Raw genomic sequence first — 22,413 nt, 5'->3', positions numbered from 1 at the left:
GGCTTATGCAGATTACTGACTCTGTACATTAATACTTTATGCCCAGAAGAAGGCCTTTGAATTGGACATTGAGATAGACTGTTTCTTTTATTACTGAACCAGAGGAAACTGAGGCAGCTGAACCAGGTGTGCTACAGTCCACCATAGGCAGACACTTTAGCTTGAGCCACCCTGCCACATGCTATAAAATAAATGCTTTTGCCTGCAGTTCCTACTATCTGAACAATCTTCCTGTCTTGCCCTCTCACAAATTCCCTGTGCTTTTCTAATATCAGTTGAAAATACATATTTCTTTTCTCTCTTCTTTTAACCACTTGCTTCCTTTTTCTCTGTGACTCTTATTTAACTCAGTAAAATCTTTTCAGTTTACAGGCAAGTTGCTATGCAAAATAAAGTTGTACTGTGTGTCATGCATTAATTTCTCTCTACTCAGTACATCTAATGACTGTTAGATCACAAGATATGATGTAACTTTCTACAGAGTAAACATTAAAAAGTCTCAGTGGAGTAAGGGAATCTAACTTTCCACAATATAGTGAGTAAGTGCTGCACAAACCTGTAAGAGTACTTTTTCACAGAAACAAACATATTGCTTTCACTTACAACTGTTTTGCCACATACTGAAGTAAAGCCTAATAGTCTCACAATCTTATTTTCTGGCTGGGAAGGAAATGAAAAATGCTGGGGATTGTGATTCTTTTTCTCATACCTCTCCTTGGAGGAAGAATGGAATTGCATCCAAAATCTGTGATCTTCACCACCATACGACTGTCCACTACACAGTTTGTGGACTTGAGGCGGCCATGGACTTCAGTTTTGCTTGAGTGCAGGTAGGACATTCCCTGTGATTGACAAGAGAAAGAGACAGAGAGAAGATGTATGTGATTTGATTATACCAGAATTAGTAAGAATTTGATAGTTCATCATAAAATCTATCCAGGTACTTACATGACCCTCCTCCACAGAATATTGAGCATGTCACACCAATTGAAGAATTTTATGCTCACAACACCCATGGGAATCATTTTACCAAAAGGGATTTTCCAAAGACAATTTAGATGGCTATGGCAGTTCTCAGAAATAAAACTGAGTCTCTAGAGTCCCAAGCCAGTGCCTTAGCCAAACTGTCCTTTCCAGATGACATTGTGTCATACTGTGATGTTCTTCTTGACGGTACTGGAACCACTGAGTTTGGGAAATTTATTTCCTTCCAGTGAAGTTCACTGACTTTGCAACAACTGCTTTCATTGTTTATTCAGGGATGAGCTTTCGTGGGACAGACCCACTTCATCAGATCAATCTCATTTCCCATACAGACTGACATCTGTAAGTACAGTCTGTATTGGAAATGAGTGCAGTGGGTCTGTCCCATGAAAGCCGATCACTGAATAAATCATTTTGATAGTTTTTAAAGTGCTACATTTCTGCTGCTTTGTTTTGTTGAATTATAGACTAGTATGGTCACCTCTCTGTTGCCTCTATGGTGTTTTTAGTAAAGGTTGCAGTTTTGTATAAGTATTTCACAACCCTAAAAATGTAGCTGGGGAATTGTTCCAATTTTTTTATTCTGTAAAGAATGATTATTTTAGCTGAACGAAAAATCCCCATTCACTGATATAAGTATTAGGATTGTATTGTTTCTGAAGATATCAATCTACGAGTGGGAACCATAATCAGCACTTGAACAGATCAGATTCTCTGAGCAGAGGGCATCTTAAGGATCAAGGCAGAGATTACCAGATGACATCCTATGGCTTATATAGTGCAGGAGGCCACCTGACACGATCATAGTGGTCCCTACAAATTATGACTCTATATAAATACATAATACCGGCAATCTGTGCACTAACTTCAGAGGTGGCAGATCATGCTAATTCAGATGCTTTTAGACTCAGGCTTTCTGAATGACTCTCTCTCTCTCTCTCTCTCTCTCTCTCACGCACACACACACACACACACGTAATTAATCCCTTTACTCACCACTTCTGAATTTGTGTAACTGCCCACTTAGTATAGGGCAGTCAAAGATGGCTTATATTTTATGTAAAGGAGCTGGTAAGAGTGGTATAGCTGGAGAAACAGCCAATAGTAGGTGTAAGTTTAAGTAGATGGTGCACAATTTACACCTATTTACAGTCTCCTATTAGTATTTTTTATTCCCTGTACCACTCTTTTCTGACCCTTAGACATGTAAACTGCAATCTGTATGCTGAGGTTACAAAAAGGTGTATAATTTGAAGCCAGTTTAAGTTCCCCTCCAAATTTGGCACCATTACTTTGTTTAAACAGAGATGCAAATGTCATCCTCAGGGACAAGAGATAATAATAATAAATGTGGATTATACAAGTTGATCAACCATAATTACAGAGTGTAATATGCTGCTTGTTCATGAGAGAGACTTGTGCTTTGCGTATAGCAGGGGAAGAGTCAGAAAGTGTTTTGACACAGTTGAGACAGGAAGAGCAGTGGTTGGAACTGGTTACCCTATGCCTACATATTTCATGTTGGAACTTGTGGCAACTACATAATAATCAAAACAAAAAACCAGCCAAGTAGCACTTTAAAGACTAGTGAAATAATTTATTAGGTGAGCTTTCGTGGGTCAGACCCACTTCTTCAGACCATACCCATACCAGAACAGACTCAATATTTAAGGCATAGAGAACCAAAACCAGTAATTAAGGTGGACAAATCAGAAAAAAAAATGATCAAGGTGAGCAAATCGGAGAATAGAGGGGCAGAAGGGTGGGGGGGAAGTAATGAATTAGATTAAGCCAAGTATGCAGACGAGCCCCTATAGTGACTCAGAAAATTCCCATCCCGGTTCAAACCATGTGTTAATGTGCCGACTTTGAATATAAAAGAGAGTTTGGCAGTCTCTCTTTCAAGAGTGTTGTGAAAGTTCTTCTTCAGTAAGACGCAAACTCTTAAGTCGCTAACAGAATGGCCCACTCCATTAAAATGCTGGCTAACAGGTTTGTGGATCAGGAGTGTTTTCATATCTGTTTTGTGCCCATTAACTCTTTGTCTAAGGAAGTTACAAGCCTGTCCAACATACAGAGCATGTGGGCATTGTTGGCACATGATGTCATATATGATGTTAGCTGAGCAACATGAGAATGTGCCCGTGATTCTGTAAATAACCTGGTTAGGTCCTGTGATGGTATCTCCAGAAAAGATATGTGGACAAAGCTGCCAGCAGACTTTGTTTCAAGGGAAAGTTCCAGGACTGATGTTCCTGCACTATAGACTGTGGTCATTGGCGAGAATCCTCATGAGGCTGGAAGGTTGGAAGGTTGTCTGTAGGAGAGAACAGGCCTGTCACCTAGGGCCTTCTGGAGTGTGGCATCCTGATTAAGGCTAGGTTGTAGGTCTTTAATAATTAGTTGCAGTGGTTTGAGTTGGGGGCTGTAGGTGATGACCAGTGGCGTTCTGTTCTTGGCTTTTTTGGGCCTATCTTGGAGTAGCTGGTCTCTGAGTATTCATCTGGCCCTGTTGATTTGTTTTTTTATTTCTCCTGGTGGGTAATTCAGGTTTATGAATATTTGGTAAAGATCTTTTAGTTTTTGGTCTCTGTCAGTAGGATCAGAGCAAATGCGATTGTACCTAAGGGCTTGACTGTAAACAATGGATCTAGTTATGTGTGCAGGATGGAAGCTAGAAGCATGTAGGCAAGTATAGCGATCACTGGGTTTCCAGTACAGTGTGGTACCAATCAGGCCATCCTTGATTTGATTTTGGACACAACAGTACAAATCAAGGATGGCCTGATCGGTACCACACTGTACCAGAAACCCACTGATCGCTGACAGACTTCAAACTCGTTCAAATAACATCAGGAGATATTCCATAGCAAGGACTTCATACCCCTTTTCTCTTGGGCCTATTTCCTGTTTACAAACAGTACAGTGCTTGGCAGCCTGTCTGTGAAATCCTGGCCCCATTGAAGTCAGCTAGAAGTTTGCTAGTGACTTCACTGGAGTTGGTATTCTCCCTCTGTCTCAATCTATGATCTCACCAGACCTGATACTCTCAGCAGCCTCAGCCTTGGTCAGTGCCTGTGAAGATTAACTTCCAGTGGTTAAGAAAACTTGTTTGTGAGATTCCAGGAGAGGAACATGTCCACAGTTGTTATTTAAAAGAACTCTTAGTGCTGAAGGGTAACTGAATGTGAAATACTGTAAATGTTTGTTTATCCGGTATTGGATCAACCCCAACTGTCAATTAACTATCAGAGGGGTAGCCGTGTTAGTCTGGATCTGTAACAGCAACGAAGGGTCCTGTGGCACCTTACAGACTAACAGAAAAGTTTTGAGCATGAGCTTTCGTGAGCACAGACTCACTTCATCAGATGCTGGTCTTGGAAATCTGCAGGGCCAGGTATAAATAAGCCAGAGCAAGGGTGAACTAACCTTGTTATCCCCACCCTTGCTCTGGCTTATTTATACCTGGCCCTGCAGATTTTCAAGACCAGCATCTGATGAAGTGAGTCTGTGCTCACGAAAGCTCATGCTCAAAACTTTTCTGTTAGTCTATAAGGTGCCACAGGACCCTTCGTTGCTGTCAGTTAACTGGCATTCTGTCCAGCCCCAGCCATCCTCTTCTTACTCTGGTGGCCTCTGGCTTCTCCACTCTCCAGCTTAGTGCTTGCCACGCAGAGTGGTTCTCAGAGAGGCCATGGCCCGCAGAGCAATGCGGTAGCCTCCCACAGAGCAGCTCCCTTCCCAGTGCCCACCGTGTGGCAGCTGACTCTGGCAGTGGCTCTCTGAGCAGTGCCCGCTGCTGGCAGGGCCTCTGTGAGCAGCCATGCAGCAGCTGCCCCCAAAGCAGCTCCCCACCCAGTGCCCACTGACAGCAACAGCTCCCCATGTGGCCCAGACATGCCCAAGCACTGCCAGCTCCTCCCTGCCATCCCCACCAACAAGGTAACTGAGCAGCAGTTGAGCAGGAGCTGGCGCTTGGGGGGTTTGGGAGATTAACTTCGTTATCTGGCATATTTAAATATCCGTCAGCCTCCCAGTCCCATGGCTACCATATATGAAAGAGTTTACTGTCGTTATTAAGAGGAGCAATCAACTATGACAATTTGGATTATGGGGATTTTAATAAAGAGTGAGATTTTCATTATTACATTGAAACAGACATAGGAGAATCATTCCCTTACTTCCTGAAATGGTTTCACTTGCAGTGCGTTTCCCGTATTTTAAAACATTTGTTACACTGCTCATTTAAAAACAAGCCCTATTCTGTTGTTTTTGATACAAGATGGTGTGATTCTATCATTCTGAACAAACATAAGCAGCTTGCCCAACACCACAAATCAGCTTCACAGCTAGGAATAGATACTAGGACTCCAGTGCCTATAGCCTTTCTTTAGCCACTAGCCCACGCCCTTTTTTCTTGGTAATCTAAAGATTATATCATGTTAGGCCCTGTCACCTTTTGCTATCCACTATGTAAGCTTTATAGCATATGGACAGGTTCATAAATGTGTTGGTGCCTTCGATCCACTTACCTTGGCAATGTCATACATGACAGAGATTTTAAATTCCCAGTCCATGAAGGTGCCATCTGGGTAGGAGATTTTATCATTTAAGACATCCTGAGAAGACAAGGTGACAAAGGGGCTAAGCCACAGCAAGGAAACAGCCAGGGAAAGCATCTCTGTGTAATGTTAACAAAGCTTTGAAATCACGCAGCCTTTTGGCCAGTCACTAAAAAGGGGTACCCCTCTGTTTTACTTAAGTACATAAAATTATGACAGACACTGAATTACTTGGAGGCTAGTGAGTGGAATATATTTGTCCTACCCAGGAACTATGAAAAGATGAGAACTTAACATTTAGCCATTGTGGTTTCCAGTGGCAAAAAAGAGCCACTGTTAATATGTTTGCCTACATGACACTGTGCAAAACGTAGCAAGACATTTTGACTCATCTGTCACCACACTCTTTAATTATGAGAGTGATCCAAAACCCACTGAAGTCAGTGAGTCTTTCCATTGCCTCAGGTGCAATGTCAGTTATTTCTCTCACTGAGGAATGACTTAGAAGCAGGAGACGGTAGAGGAGCAGAAGAGAAGTTAGTGATATTACTTCATATAAGTATTTAAGTAACATTATTGACTTCCTTTCTGCTTCTTTCCCTTCTTCTGCCCTAAGATCTTGCCATCTAGTGGGTTAGCATTTTGTTTTCTAAACTGGTAAGGGGGGCTTGCACAGTTATTTACCCGCAATGATCCTCTCTCACAGTATTCAATCACACCAAAGATCATCGTGTCCATCTTCACTGTGCCATAGAACTTGGTCAGGTTGTAATAGTCAATCTGTAGAAGCTAAAGCAAAAATAATTTATCCATTAAAAATAAAATCAGTTATGAGTGTGAGAACCAAAACTAAGTCTGATGATGTGAAGGGGTTCTCAACAATGTGCGGATTCTTTGTGTGCATGTTTGGAGACCTGAAGTGAATGATTGCTGAAAGGTAGTTTTCATTCCAGAGCCATCTGGTCTAGGGAAACGAGGGAGGGGAGCAGTGTTCCCTGTAAGCTGTGTGCTTGTGCATACACTGAGGGGAGATTCAAATGTTGCCCTGCTGATCAGTAGAGCACTGGCTGCTAGGGTTTTTTTTTTTATTGATGGTACACTCTTGCACATACCTTGGTGCACATAAAAATTTATTCTGCATGTAAGGAATGTGCCAGCAGGAACTCAATACTGCTGAAGGCTGGGAGGAATGTGTCTCCCAAAGATCATTTGCACTTAGTATAAGAATTGTGAAATCTCACCAATGCTCCAAGTCATTGTGGGGGACAAGGCAGTCATCATAACTGCATAAGACATGGATTACACAGGGCTCCCCTGGTTTAAAGCATTGTAAAGCAGAAGGGGAGGGATATGGGTTGAACCAGCTAGCTGAGTGCCTTGGCACTGCCTAAGCCTTGGCCGTATAGCTATAAGCCTGGTTTGACTAGCCCTCCCCACCTGTTAAAAGATAGAGCTGGATACTAGTGTTTGTATCTTGTATGAGACTCTACTTTGGTAGATGCTGTGAGCTGAAATCACAGTGTGGCAGCTAAGGCCGCTAAGAGCTGAAATCACAGGGTTTGCCTCAGGCCAAACCCACAGCAGACAGTGTGACTGGCGGCCAGCCGGTAGGAGCAGCAGCAGATGGATGGATGGCGCAACCAGTGGATGGCTGGTAGGAGCAGTGGCAGACAGACAGCGTGACCAGCGGCCGGCCAGTAGGAGCAGCAGCGGGCAGACGGTGTGACTGGCGGATGGCCAGTGTGGCAGCTGGCAAGGAGCAAGTGGAACGCCGGACCAGCACAAAGGTGGCATTGCCTCAGGTTCCATGAGAGAATGCATCAGCATGAGGTGTCAGGGCCTGCACGGACTGGACTGAGTTGTAAGTGGGGCATTTGAAGTGGGGGTACGGAGAAAGTTGGTTGTGTGGATTGGTTGTTTACAGTATTGGACTGGTGAGCCTGAGAGGCCAAGGACATTGCTCAAGCCATTTGAGCTGGGACAGTTACTTGAGGATTGGTTATGAACTCTGGGGCTGCGTCTACACGTGCACGCTACTTCGAAGTAGCGGCAGTAACTTCGAAATAGCGCCCGTCACGTCTACACGTGTTGGGCGCTATTTCGAAGTTGAAATCGACGTTAGGCGGCGAGACGTCGAAGTCGCTAACCCCATGAGGGGATGGGAATAGCGCCCTACTTCGACGTTCAACATCGAAGTAGGGACGTGTAGACGATCCGCGTCCCGCAACATCGAAATAGCGGGGTCCTCCATGGCGGCCATCAGCTGGGGGGTTGAGAGATACTCTCTCTCCAGCCCTTGCGGGGCTCTGTGGTCACCGTGGGCAGCAGCCCTTAGCCCAGGGCTTCTGGCTGCTGCTGCTGCAGCTGGGGGTCCGTGCTGCATATACAGGGTCTGCAACTAGTTGTTGGCTCTGTGTATCTTGCACTGTTTAATGAAAGTGTGTCTGGGAGGGGCCCTTTAAGGGAGCGACTTGCTGTTGAGTCTGCCCCGTGACCCTGTCTGCAGCTGTGCCTGGCTCCCTTATTTCGATGTGTGCTACTTTGGCGTGTAGACGTTCCCTCGCTGTGCCTATTTCGATGTTGGGCTGAGCAACGTCGAAGTTGAACATCGACGTTGCCAGCCCTGGAGGACGTGTAGACGTTATTCATCGAAATAGACTATTTCGATGTCTCAACATCGAAATAAGCTATTTCGAAGTTGGGTGCACGTGTAGACGTAGCCTGGGTGTGGTATTTTCCCAAGCTTATGCTAATTGACCTTTCTGCCTCTTTTATTAAAAGTTCTTTTCTACATTCAGACTCTGTGCTTGTGAGTGGGGAAGCATTGCCTCTCTGAGGCACCCAGGGATGTATGAATTTCCCAGGCTACTGGGTGGGGGCTTGAGCCGGTTCTGTGTGAGATGGATGAAGAGGAACCCTTAGATGTTGAACGCAGCCCTGGTTGCTGCCAACTACTTCCGGCAGAAGGGTTACATGCACATGCATGGAAAAAAATGCACACAAGGTTGGAAAAGATTAGAGGAAACATTGATGGGGAGTGACTTTACTGTCTTCCAAACTCCATTATTGTTTCTGCAGTAGAACATCACATCTTCACATTCTGGACATGGATACCCATTATAAATGACTGAATGTTACTCATTAGTTAGTAAATGAACAACTAATACAAATATGAGGATCATGCATGATAGTATGTACTTCGTTCATTTACTTAGGCTATTGCAGATTCAGTTAAATTATTTATAATATTTTAAATGTATATGTCCCTAATGTAAGCATGTACTTAGCATACTTTGTAAAAAATTATGAGGTATTAAAGCCAAATTAACCCCTAATGTAGAGCATAAGTCTGGGGACATTAATGGAGATGTATTTGTATGCATTAGAGCTGAATGTAGCTTTTAATAATAGGAGATTTGATTAAAACACTCTACTATTAAATGATGGGTATGAAGTGAAGAAAGAAGCAGCATTATTTTCTAGCACGAATCATAAAAATGTGGATTAAAATGTTCTACCATGATCATAAGGGATCTCAGTCATCTTCAATTTCAGTGGCTTATAGTCCAGAATCAGAACTGTTCATAAGATTCCCCATAACATACACAAAGGGACCCTCAGGCTTCAGTAGCCTGTGGGATGGATGCACACTCATGAATTTGGGCAAGTAAGTTCACTAATTAGTTTCACTCACTCTGTTGTTTCTATCTGCTACATGAAACAATTACCTTGTTCAGTTCTATCTTTTGTTTTTCTGTGAAATTCCCATCATTGTGTTTGAGATCTTTCAGGATCACCACCTAGAAAGAAAAAAAAACAACTATAAAGAAACCATATCAGTAGTACAACAATCCATGATCCCCTAAACTACTTCTGGTATTTGAGTACATCCTTATCCTCTGTTAAGTAATGGACTCGTATTATTGTTCACAAAATTTACCAAGTTGATAGGTTCTGTTGTTCTGGAACAGACTAACGGGCTGATCTTTCAAACCCTTCACTCACATGGGTGACCTCACTCAGGCAAAAAGTTCAACTGAAATTCAGGAAACTTCACACAAGAGTCCTCCTTTGCCCATCTAGTCCACTAATTTATTTCATGCCACATCACATCAGACCAGTGGTCTGTGAGGTTCAAATCCTGCCCCCTGCCTTCCAGGATCAGGCTAGTGATTCAACAAGTCCAGTACTCTGCCTTTTGCAGATGTTAATGCAAGAGGGCCTCAAAGGAAGATGAATACCTCTCCCCTTCCATAAACTCACCAGGTTAGCAAGGTTAGATGAGACAGGGAGGTGGGTGGCATTGCTTCCTTATCTTTAAAGAGAATCGACTGCCTTTCACAGAACCCTCTATCAAAGGAAGGGAAGGGGAGCAGAAATGCTGTGGTAATTTTACCTTCTTGTCATATTTGGCTTGACGCAGTCTCTGGACTGTGTCACGCCTCTTGTCTTCATCAATCTGGGGAACAAATGCACTTCATTACCCAGCAATTATGACATATCCCACCCTGGCAGGCAACAAAATGCAGAGAGAAAAATAATGCAAAATTATGTTACTGTCTTCATGAGTGTCTCTCTCTTAAGAGTGTCTCTCTCTCAGCACAAGCAGCCACCATACACACAGCGCCCATACGTCATCATGGTCTTTTCCTATGATCAATACTATTGGCCTGTCTTGCCGTGTTTTACAGACAGAGCTAGGACAAACCTCATCCTGAAAAGAAATGTTATGCCTGTTTCAGTCATACAAAAAGCTTTTACTTGCTATGTTAAGTGGGGAAGTTACTGGGGGTTATCTAATTTCTCTTCTGCGCAGTGCACAGAAAGTGAAACAACAGTGAACCACTTTTACCAGATACTTCCACCACTGTCAGAGCCCAAGCAGTAGTAACTGTTTATCTAACATGGAACCTCCATAATGGAGAGACTCTGAACTCCCCACCAACACCACAACCCTTCTTCCGCAGGGGTACCTTGTTCTGCCTACCTTCAGACTGACATGGTTTGTCTCATTGGTTTCCAGAGGCAGAATCTTGTCAGGTGGTATGTGAGACCATTTCTTCTGCCGAAGTGCAATATCCCTCCTGTATTTCCTATGAAATAAATGAACCCATTTAATTACGATCATCCTATCAAGCGACTGGAATCCATACTTCTGAAAGTGGCGGGGAATCTTGGAGCAGTAGACAGAATCCCAAGCACCCATTCCTGTACTCTCTTCATGCATTCCATTAGAGTCTGCTCCTACAGCTCCCAGCTTTGAGGCCTGGAAGGAAGAAATGCCCTCTCCATCCCATACTCCTTTTTTGACCATAGAGAAGCTGTGGCTCTCTGAGATTTCAGCTCTGTAAATCTGAAGAGGTCAATGCAGGAGAAGAATTGCTGGCAAGTTGTTGCCTAATTTTTCACATTCACACACAAGTAAGACACTGCAGAATGAGTCTGTGGTATCCTACTATTTACTGTTCTGTAGTATTGAACATCTTTGGAGGGCAATCTCAGAGGCAAACATGGATTCAATGAGCCACTGACAGCAAGGCTCTTGCAGAAATTAGTTGTGCTATCCAGGAAAAGCAAGAAGCCAAGATAGAGGCAGCAGAAGGACTTTTTTGGAGGGACTTTGCCTCTGGCAGATTCCCTGATTATGTGATTATTATATGGGGGAAGAATCCTTGGAACTGGGGCATGGGATCCCCCATCTTTTCTGTCCTCCCTCAAGAGAAGAATTGTAAGAAAACTGTAAAATAGGAAAATGAATCATTGGAATTTTCACTCTCCTATGCAAGTTAATCCTGTATAAAAACATGACTAGTTAGTGGAATACTGGAATATCCTGAACAACAATTGGGTGCTGGAGGATGCTGTCGAACACTGAAGATGCGAAGATTCTGACAGACATAAATATTCTGTATTTCTAACTTATTTTAACTGCCATTGCTAAGGGGAAAGCGGGGAAATGTTCATTTTAGCTGTAAATGCTTTTCCCCCCCTCATTTTAGTACAGAATATTGAGTTGCATTGTAGTATCATAATTTGCCAATAGGAACACTAAAAGTGCTAGGAAGTTGAGTTCTTGGAGCTCTAGTTATATGGATCTTTGTGTCTCTCCTGAATTCCCCGTATGAAGCTCTAACAGCATTCAAAAACAGAGAGATACCTTAAGGCTGAAATTTCAGGAAGATAAGGAAAACATTAAATTGTGAAAAATTCCCATTTTGTAATCTTAACTAGAAAATTCATAAACTGTCAATAAGTAAACTGACTAATCCCGTTATTTGTTAGTACATAGCCACTCACTGGACTGGAATGACATTTCCAATGTCTAATACTGGTTTTGCGGTTTTTGAAGAGTTTATATTGATTTGTTTACTTGGAAGCCAGAACTACATGGAAAAGTGTGGGATAGTTAAGGAACACCACACGCTGGATGATATGTCAAGAAACAACTGGTGCTTTTGTTCATTTTCTTCCCTAGTGGATCCTTAGGATTATTGTTATTATCTGTCCAGAGATAAGATAAAACTAGGGCAGGAAATTACACCACAGTCAAAACTAGGGACAGAAGACCTCTGTTTGGGTATGCTGCTTGTGGAGCTTGGCTATATTGATAGGAAAAGCAAAACTGGTATCACGCATAGACAGTTATTAATCAGTTGTTTCTTGGCTGACAAAAGGGAAGGGCATTGTCAGGTGTCTTTCCTTCCTTCAGAATTATGAAGTGATTCACTGCATCATGTGAATTAGCTATGATTATGAAGCTTGGTAACATTTCTATGTACAAAAAGTAATTCTTTGGAAAAATAGCAAGAACTGATTCTGAGGAATCCCAAGGAATTTATTTTTCTTTGGCAGTTCTCAGGCTACAGTCACACAGCAAAGTTATTTCGAGATAATAGTTGTTATTTCAAAAAACTTTGTGAGCATCTATATTAAGCAAACACTATAACAAAATAAATTCTAAATAATAGGCACGTTATTTCAAATTTTGTGAACCTCACTGCAGGAGGAATAACATCTATTTCCAAATAGCTATTTTGAAATAGGCACCGTAAAGACACAGAATAGTGCTATTTTGAAATAAGCCATACTGGTGCTCGATTGCATTATTTTGAAACAGGCATTATGTGTCCGAAGATGCTATTTTGAAATAGCTGGATGCTATATTCAAATACGTTCTTATGTGTAGCTGTGTTATTTCAAAAGAAGCTATTCTGGCATGGCTATTCTGGAATGCCTTATTTCGAAAAAAGGCTGGTGTGCAGACATGGCCTCAGAGAGCACAGTGATGTTTGTGGTATAACATGCTAACCAGAACTCACTGGAATAGAGTCAGGAGGGTTAACAGCACCTTTGGTAGCAGTGCAACATGTCTAGAAATAATCTTTTGTCAAATATCTGCTAGTTCTTCAACAAATAAACACATAGGCTACGTCTACACTATCCCAAAACTTTGAAATGGCCATGCAAATGACCATTTCGAAGTTTACTAATGAAGGACTGAAATACATATTCAGTGCCTCATTAGAATGCTGGCAACAGCGGCACTTCGAAATTGCTGCGGCTTGCTGCCACGTGGCTCGTCCAGATGGGGGTCCTTTTCAAAAGGATCCCAGCAACTTTGAAATCCCCTTATTCCTATCTGCTGGCCATTTCAAAGTTTTGGGATAGAGTAGATATAGCCAATGAGTTCTTCTGTTTCTTGGGTACAGCTGGGCCTCTAAGCATGGATTTACTACATCAACTTGGATTTTTACCTCATGGAACATGTTAATTAGCAAGGAGAACAAGTTAGCTTGCAAGAAAAACATATCAGGCCAAATGACAATGGTAAAGTGTGCCACCAATCAGTTTTTCATAGAATCCAATTTTCTTGTCTCTGAATTCCTTTGATCTTTGCAAAAGAAGCCACCCAAGCTACTAAAAGTCCAGGTAAAATATAAATCATTGAAACTGCCAAAAACAACAGTCCTGTGAATACAAGAGACATATAGGGATTCACTGGAAATGGGTTGAAATTTTTCTCTGAAAAGATCCTAGACTGGATTTCAGTTTCTATTATCTGATTGTTTCCACCTTTATGGAAGTTATACCACAATCTAGACAGAAAATTTTAGCCATAGAAAAAATGTGTGAACTACCTAACATGAGGCAGGAGGAGTCTGGGGACATAGTAAAAGATAAAATGGCTCTAAAGACTATAGCACCAAAACTTTCTGGTGTTTTTATTTGTGCACTGACACAAGATTGAGTCATCCTTCCAGAATGAATTGTTAAGTCACCAAAAGGGTAAAGAAACATAGTAGAGTAATAGAAAAGAGTAAGTGTGACCAATGAGGGAGAAAAAAGTCTTAAGATTGGCCTCGTCCTCACAAAAATATCTAGTGGGTGGACTCAGCCTGACTATGTGTCATGTCTATCACCTGAGCAACTGGATCATTTTTCAAAGCAGACAGGGCTGAACTGTAGGTGCCATCCATGTTGTCTACACAGAGTGACACACACAGAGTGAGAAGCCAGTGAGAGCCTTGCTGTTGGGTGGGACATATTTATATGGATTTTGAAGGAGATATCAAAAAACCCAGGGCAAGAAGCAGAAAAGGGAAGAGAGAAGAAAGATGACAATGGGTACCTCAACACCAGCAGAGCGATGATCAGAACCAACACCACAGTCCCCGTGAGTGTAAAGACAGCGATAGTCAGGACATGTGGGCCTGCGAAGGAGAGAAATGGGACAATATTCAGTCTTACAGAGAACACTGAACACAGCGTATTACAAAATATATAGTTAGGGCCTGGTGCAAAGCCTGTTGAGATCAGTGTTAGGCTGGCCTCCACGCAGGAAGGCAGGATAATAGATCACCGAATAAATAAATCAGTCAAGTCTCTATGCATGAGGAGTCATGAGGTATCTTCCTGCCAAACCCCGAAACATGTTTCTCACTGATACAAACCTTCATGATTCCAAACTAATTTTAATAATGTGACTGGAAATGTAGAAGAGCATGAGTTTTCTTCATGAGGGTCTGCTACCCTCTTGTGGCTAATGACAGTATAGCATACTAAGGAACGTGAATTCATACTACCCTAGCTCATCATGCACACCCACAACATGAAAGTTTGCATCCAAAAATCGAAATGTTAGCAAAACATAAAAAAACCTGTTCAGCTTCCAGGATGATGGAAGCATTACTGCCTGGGCAAACACTGCACAACCCTTACCAACGTAGGAAATGCAAAGTTAGGGAGACACTTACAATACAACATTAACTCTGCCTCTTTGGTCCATCACTATACCGTTGAACTTCAGTAACTTTTAGGCTGCGTCTACACGTGCACGCTACTTCGAAGTAGCGGCACCAACTTTGAAATAGCGCCCGTCACGTCTACACGCGTCGGGCGCTATTTCGAAGTTAACTTCAACGTTAGGCGGCGAGACGTCAAAGTTGCTAACCTCATGAGGAGATAGGAATAGCGCCCTACTTCGACGTTCAACGTCGAAGTAGGGACAGTGTAGACGATCCGCGTCCCGCAACGTCGAAATTGCCGGGTCCTCCATGGCGGCCATCAGCTGGGGGGTTGAGAGACGCTCTCTCCAGCCCCTCAGCTCACTGGTGGCCGCGTGGAGCGGCCCCTTAAAGGTCCCCTCCCCCGCCCTGACTGCAGGAGGCTGAGGCAACGTGCAGGCTCCTGCCTGCACCCGCGGCGAGCCTGCACAGCCTTCAGCCCCTGACACCGGCCATGGCTGCCCAGCAGCCCCCCCAGCGCCCCCAGGGGACCCCCCCCAAGGGCAGCCAGAGCAGCCAGGGCAGCCAGAGGGCCACGCAGTGTGGGAAGCGGCAGCGGGGCCCCTCTTGGACGGAGGCCGAGATGCGGGACCTGCTGGGGCTCTGGAGCGAGGAGGAGGTGCTCCAGGTAATGGGGAGCAAGAGGCGGAACGCAGATGCGTTCGCTCAGCTGGCCGATGGCCTGGCTGCCCGGGGTCACCCTGCCCGCACTCCTGACCACGTCCGCAGTAAGGTCAAGGAGCTGCGGCAGGGTTATGCCCGGGCCTGGTATGCGGCCAGCCGATCTGGGGCCGCCCCCGTCACTTGCCCCTTTTACAGGGAGCTCAGGGACATCCTGGGCTCCCGGCACACCTCCTCCCCTCCAGCCACCCTTGACACCTCGGCTGACGAGCCCGAGCAGGCCCTGCAGCCGGACTCCGCCCCGGAGGCAAGCCCCGCACCCCGGGGGCCCCCCCCCGGAGGCCATCCCCGGGACATCGCGGCAGGAGGAGGAGGAGGAGGAGGAGGAGGGGGGCTCCTCCTCTGCAGAATCCAGCCTGCAGATCCTCCTCCTGCCATCCCGGAGCAGCAGCAGGGCCTCCGACCCCCGGGGATCTCCGGACCGTGGGAGCAGACCCACAGGTAGGTACCCCTCTCTGGTGGACACCCCGGGGCTTGAGGGGCGGGGGGAACAGAGATGTGTCCAGGGCCCACCACACACTCACATGGCCATGGCCCCAAGGACACTAGGGCCATGGCCCTCACAGCACTGCAGCCATCAGCCCCTGCCCCCCGCCACCCTGCATGACAGTGCCATGCCCCATCCCCGGGCCAGGGGGGAGCGGAACCTCGAGGGGCCCCCAGGCGGAGGGGGTGGGACACCCCGCAGCAGCAGCATGTGATGGAGTGGGGGGAGTGCCAAAGGGAGACTCAGGCTACATATGAGCCACCAGAGCCGAGGAGCTCCCAGGGCCAAAGGAGGATCCTGGCGCTACAGCTGGCAGGTGACACCTCTGCCCTGAGCAAACAGGAGGGAGGAGCCGAGCTGGCTTGGACTTGGGGGGCGAGGGCGGGGGCCACAGGTAGAGGCTAGGGGAAGGGAGAGCTGGTAGGCAGCCAGCCAGAGGAGGGGGAAAGCTGCATCCCAGAGGGGCCCCCCTTGGGGTCTTCTCCCCACGACGGGTTGGAAGGATTGTCTCTTCCGACAGCTGGTGCTGTCACTCCTGCCAGAAACTGGCCATCTGTGGCCTAAGAAAGCTCTCCTGCTCTCAGACCCTGCGGGGTGAAGTGAGAGTCGCTCCCACCAGGGGACGGGGTGCAGGGCAGGGGGACCCCTGAACCCCATCCATCACAGCAGCATCTCCCGGGGACGGGGATGGGGAACCTGCAGCACAGGGCAGGGGGGGACAAAGGCCACAGCTCGGGGCCCACACTAACGCCTGTCTCCATTCTTCTTTCCCCCCTCCTCTCCTGTGTCCTGCACCTGCACCTGCACCATCCGAAGGACCGGAAGAGAGCGCCGGCGAGGCCTCGGTTGTCCCGGAGAGCCCTCCAGGACCCTCGCTCCAGGGCAGCCCCTCGGCCGAGGAACGACCGGCCCCGCGGAGGGCCAGACGGAGGACCCCGCGCCTGCTACCGGCGGCGGCCACGGACCCCCAGCTGCTGGCCATCCTCCGCCGGCAGCTGGAGGTGTCGGAGCAGCACCTCTGGCTGCAGGAGCAGGCGCTGGCCTGGCGCAGGGAGGCATGAGGGGCCTATATGGAGACCATCAACCGGCTGGTTGACTACCTGGCCCCCCATGCTGCGCCGGCCGAGCCACCGCCCGCCATGCCCGCTCCTACAGCCCCACCACCAGCCGCTCCAGCCGTCGCCGGGCCGTCCGCTGTCGCCCCACCACCTCCCCGCGAGGGCCACCGCGCCGAGGGACCCCTGGAGCCACCCGAGACTCGCCGGCGCCGCTACCTTCCGGTGGAGCCCGCTCCCACCCAGCCGCGGACCAGACTGCAGGCCCGGCGGAGCTCCCATCCGGGCACGCCCAGTGCTGGGCTGTAGGGGCAAGGGGCCCAGGACGTGGCCCCCCCCCTTGTTGGACAGACTTTGGGGACTGCTTTATGTTACTGCCCCTGTTTGCCCCGTCCCCCCCTGTAAATATTTCTCTCCGTTCTCCTCCCTGCTTTTCTTTTTTGTTGATGGCGCACAGTTCTCTGCTTTGTTGTTGTATATTGTTTTATTTGTGCACATCTTGCTTTTGTTGAACGTTTGTCCCTCCTTTTTGGTTTCTGTTTCACATATTTATTGATTTACAAAAAAAAAAAAAATCGTTAAGACAAAAAAAACATTTACGTTCACCCACAAGTTCGTGCTGTCATTTCTCCTGGACAAGTGGGGGGGGGCGGTGGGGTGCTCCATGGTGTGGGCGTTGGGGCAGGAGTGTGGGGGAGGAAGGGGCGGGCAGTAGGGGGCCTGGGCAGAGTTCACCCCGCAGCCTGTTGCTCGAAGTGGGCCCGCAGGGCCTCCCGGACCCGGGTCCCCTCTGGGTCCACCTGCCGACTGGGGGCAGCAGGTGGCTGCACGTGTGCCCTGCCGGCCTCGGCGGCCCAGCCCTGAAGAAAGCTCTCCCCCTTGCTCTCCACGAGGTTGTGCAGGGCGCAGCAGGCACCCACAATCTGGGGGATGTTGTTGGGGCTGGCATCCAGGCGGGTCAGGAGACATCGCCAGCGTCCCTTGAGGTGGCCAAATGAGCGCTTCACCACCTGGCGCGCACGGTTCAGGCGCTCGTTGAAGCGCTCCTGGCTGGCGGAGAGGTGGCCCGTGTAGGGGCGCATGAGCCACGGCCGGAGGGGGTAGGCCGCATCCGCGAGGATGCAGAAGGGCATGGTGGTGTCCCCCAGAGGGATCTCCCGCTGGGGGATGTAGGTCCCCGCCTCCAGCCGGCGGCACAGGCCCGAGTTGCGGAAAACCCGGGCGTCGCGGGTGCTGCCAGGCCAGCCCACGTAAATGTCCTGGAACCGTCCCCAGCTGTCCACCAAGGCCTGCAGGACGACTGAATGGTAGCCCTTCCGATTGAGGTATCGGCTTCCACTGTGGTCCGGGGCGCGGATGGGGATGTGAGTCCCATCCAAAGCCCCAAAGCAGTTGGGGAAGCCCAGGGTGGCAAAGGCGGCGACAGTGGCCTGTGGGTCCCCCAGCCTCACGAGCCTGTGCAGGAGCATGGAGTTGATGGCACGCACGACCTGCAGAGAAAGCACATGGGACAGCCCCAATGAGGGGTGAGCAGGGTATGCGTGGCCCTGCCCTGCCCTGCCCTGGCCCCCCTGCCCTGCCCTGCCCTACCCTGGCCTGCCCTGCCCTGGCCTGCCCTGCTCTGCCCTGCCCTGCCCTGGCCCCCCTGCCCTGCCCTGCCCTGCCCTGCCCTGCTCTGGCCCCCCTGCCCTGGCCCCCCTGCCCTGCCCTGCCCTGCTCTGGCCCCCCTGCCCTGCCCTGCCCTGCCCTGCCCTGCCCTGCCCTGCTCTGCTCTGCCCTGCCCTGCTCTGCCCTGCTCTGCCCTGCCCTGCTCTGGCCCCCCTGCCCTGGCCTGCCCTGGCCCCCCTGCCCTACCCTGCCCTGCCCTGCTCTGCCCTGGCCTGCCCTGCCCTGCTCTGCCCTGGCCTGCTCTGGCCCCCCTGCCCTGCCCTGGCCCCCCTGCCCTGCCCTGCCCTACCCTGCCCTGCTCTGGCCCCCCTGCCCTGGCCTGGCCTCCCCCTGTGGGTTCTCTTACCTCCATGAAGACAGCCCCAACGGTGGCCTTTCCGACACCAAACTGCTGCCCCACGGATCGGTAGCTGTCCGGAGTGGCCAGCTTCCAGACAGCGATGCCGACCCATTTCTCCACAGGGAGGGCACGCCGCATAGCAGTGTCCCGGTGCCTGAATGCAGGGGTGAGCCACTGGCAGAGCTCCAGGAATGTCTGGCGGGTCATCCTGAAGTTCCGGAGCCAGTGGTCGTCGTCCCACTCCCCAAGCACCAGCCGCTCCCACCAGTCGGTGCTGGTGGGGTAGCTCCACAGCCGCCGGCGTGTGAGGCGGGGGGTGGAGCGGGGTGCTGCAGGGGTAGGGGTTGAGCCCCGCTGCCCTGGGGGCATCTCCTCCCCTGGGGCAAGAAGGTGCTCAGCTGCCCCCAACATGGCATGAGCCAGGGCAAGCCCTGCTCCTGCCGGGAGGGCTGGGTGGACCTCTAGCTGCTGCTGCTGCTGCTGCTGCTGCTGCTGGGGGTCCATGACTGCAGCGCTCGGGGTCTGTGTGCCTATATGGCTCCTCAGACCGCATGCTGTGCAGGCTGAGTGTATGTGGGAGGGGCCCTTTAAGGGAGCGGCTAGCTGTTGCCCCGGAAGCGCTAGTCCGCCCGTTGACCCTGTCTGCAGCTGTGCCTGGCATCCCTATTTCGATGTGTGCTACTTTGACGTGTAGACGTTCCCTCGCTGCGCCTATTTCGATGTTGGGCTAAGCAACGTCGAAGTTGAACATCGACGTTGCCGGCCCTGGAGGACGTGTAGACGTTATTCATCGAAATAGACTATTTCGATGTTGGCTGCACGTGTAGACGTAGCCTTATTGTCCAGCGTGATCCATCCAGCCACCATCATGTACAACACAGATCAACTATGCCAAACAGAGAACCCCAAGGGTCCTAACAGTTTATGAACAGAAATCTCATTTGAAGTTACAGTGGGTACATAAAAACTGACAGGTTTAGTCAGGCTACTGTTATAGTCTCAGCTCCTAACTGACAGTCAAAGTTAAAGTTTGGTGGCTTCATTGCACAGTAAATGTTATCTTAACCATGCAAAAGCTCCCTCCACCAGGAACCAGTTTCAGGAGGTATCTTACCGGTTTGTGGAATGTCACTAGGCAGCTTTCCATTCTTCCATGTGAAAGATGGACTGGAAATAACTGAATTTGTCTTATTCTGGTGAGTGTCATATTGCAGGAGGATCTTGAACTGTGAGAGAGTATAGAAATGAACTTTACTAGAGTTTTCCTAATCAATTCCTTTCCTTTGCCTCATCAGCCGATAATGCACTACATAACTCAGCAAAAAAGATGCATGCCCTCTATTGCAGTGATGTGTCCCCTCCAGCCTGGTTCATGTACATGTTTTTCATATTCTGATTGTGCTACTACTCTGTCCTTCTCAGCAGTCTTACAAAGTCTCAGGTGCTTTTGACTGCATCAGTCTAGTCAGGCATGCGAGTGACTTCTTTCCCCACTTGTCTCGTGTTGCTGTGAAGAGGTGTAGCCTCACGCTAGCAAAGAGGAGACAAACAAGATCCCCAGAGCCTATTCAGCTGCAACAAGGTGGGCCTGCAAGGTCTGTTCTGCCTGGAGGGGGGGGAAGCTTAAAAGGGAACATCAGTCACAGGAAGGGGCAGGAAAAAGGACAAAGGATGCCCTAGCTTTGAAAGACAAGACACGCTCACTGAAAGAGACAGGAACAAGTTTCACTTTTGCCAAAGCTGCAGCCACAAAACAACATACCCCATAAGGAGGGGCTGGAGATAGACCCAGCCCACATCTAGACTAAGCCCAAAAAGATGACCCAGGAATACTGTCTGAGTTCCAGGTCTCTCTTATTTTTTTAATTTCCAATAGTTTCAGTTTAATTTCCCTCTCCCAGAAGGGAAGAAAGAGGAGAGAAATCTTCATTCATTTATCAGAGAGGTAGCCATGTTAGTCTGTATCTTTGAGAACAACAAGAAGTCCTGTAGCACCTTATAGATTAACAGATATTTTGGAGCATAAGCTTTCTGATGAAGCGGGTCTTTGCCCACGAAAGCTTATGCTCCAAAATATCTGTTAGTCTATAAGGTGCCACAGGACTTGGTGGTGTTCTCTTCATTCATTTGCTTGTTTCAAGAACCCCTTGGGTAGCTGCCAGCAGCGTGAGAAAGATGAAACAAGGACCTGAAGTGGACTCCGGGTGGGGACTTGAGAGGAATGTTACCCTTGACACCCTTACTACACTGACAGCTCTCGGACACCTCCATTTCAGCTCTTGGTAGCTCTCTTGTCATAGTCACACTCTAACCCAAGGTCTCTGGTTTCCCTCTCACATATCATCACAGAACACCTTCATGGAATTACATACTTGACTGGTATCTACTGATGTATACAGTAGGGAAAAATTGACATCAAGATCTCCAAATTCATCCAGCACTACTGGACCCAGTGCACCTGTGGACACAAGGAACAGTTCAATGAAGGAGCCTGGCACTTCCCCAAGACACATTAGCATGTGATAGGAAGGAAGGTGTAAATTAAGAGACTTCTGATATTAGGGCTTTTCTTCCTGTCCACCTTCCACATCTACACTAGAATACCCTTCTTAGAACCCACATCACCTTATTCAGCCTTGGCTTCTCCCTTATTTCCATACTACGTGTGGTAAACCCAGTGGTAGACCCTTACCTGGAAACTTCCGGAGCCTTCTAGAAGGACAGTACACTGGGTCCTATTGCGGGGGATCCATGGAGTGGGCAGGCGCAGCCCACCCACGACTAAAAGGCCCCTCTTAGAGGGAGAGGAGACCCATTAAAAAAAAGTCATGGCCCCAACAAAATGAGGGGGACAACTAAAGAAAAAAACAGGGACGGGAGTGGAGGTCAAAGGTTTAAAACGAGGGAACCAGAAGGGGACACCGAGCAGAGAACCCCGGACAGCACCCACTGTTCCTCGAAGGTGTCAAGAGAGCCAGTGGACACTGCCCAAAGGAACTGTGCCCAGATTAGTGAGCGGAGAGAGGAGCGGAAATAGGCCCCACAGTCGCAGGCCTCCCCCCGGCCAGCCTCCTCTCCCGAGTGTTATAGATGGCTACCTTGGCCATAGCCAGGAGGAGGCTGACGAGGAGGTCCCGCGACTTGGTGGAGCCACGGACAGGGTGTGCAAGGATAAGAAGGTGAGGGCAGAAGTGCAGCCAGAAACTCGGCAAGAGGTTCTGGAGGAGCCAAAAGAGGGGCTGCAACCTGACACACTCCATGTAAATGTGCGCCAGGGTCTCCCTCGTGCCACAAAAGAAGCAAGTGTCCGGGAGTGGGGTGAACCGCGCCAGGTACACACGCATGCTCACCG

General features: G+C 48.4%; 1 protein-coding gene across 1 annotated transcript in view; it reads right to left on the bottom strand.

Moving 5' to 3' along the window:
• The window catches only part of GUCY2C (guanylate cyclase 2C), a 95,001-nt gene that overhangs the window by 32,310 nt on the left and 40,278 nt on the right, over nucleotides 1-22,413 (bottom strand). The window contains exons 9-17 of the mRNA XM_074983932.1: nucleotides 21,434-21,519; nucleotides 20,176-20,287; nucleotides 14,176-14,257; nucleotides 10,534-10,639; nucleotides 9,943-10,005; nucleotides 9,275-9,346; nucleotides 6,231-6,335; nucleotides 5,517-5,603; nucleotides 710-842 (exon numbers count right to left, since the gene is read on the bottom strand). Of these exons, the coding sequence (XP_074840033.1) occupies nucleotides 710-842; nucleotides 5,517-5,603; nucleotides 6,231-6,335; nucleotides 9,275-9,346; nucleotides 9,943-10,005; nucleotides 10,534-10,639; nucleotides 14,176-14,257; nucleotides 20,176-20,287; nucleotides 21,434-21,519 (846 nt within the window). The remainder of the gene's footprint in view (nucleotides 1-709; nucleotides 843-5,516; nucleotides 5,604-6,230; nucleotides 6,336-9,274; nucleotides 9,347-9,942; nucleotides 10,006-10,533; nucleotides 10,640-14,175; nucleotides 14,258-20,175; nucleotides 20,288-21,433; nucleotides 21,520-22,413) is intronic.

Source organism: Carettochelys insculpta, chromosome 1 (genome assembly GCF_033958435.1).
Source record: "Carettochelys insculpta isolate YL-2023 chromosome 1, ASM3395843v1, whole genome shotgun sequence".
Classification (NCBI taxonomy): Eukaryota; Metazoa; Chordata; order Testudines; family Carettochelyidae; genus Carettochelys; species Carettochelys insculpta.
Note: the sequence above shows the minus strand (reverse complement) of the source record. Positions and strands in the feature narration are given on the sequence as shown.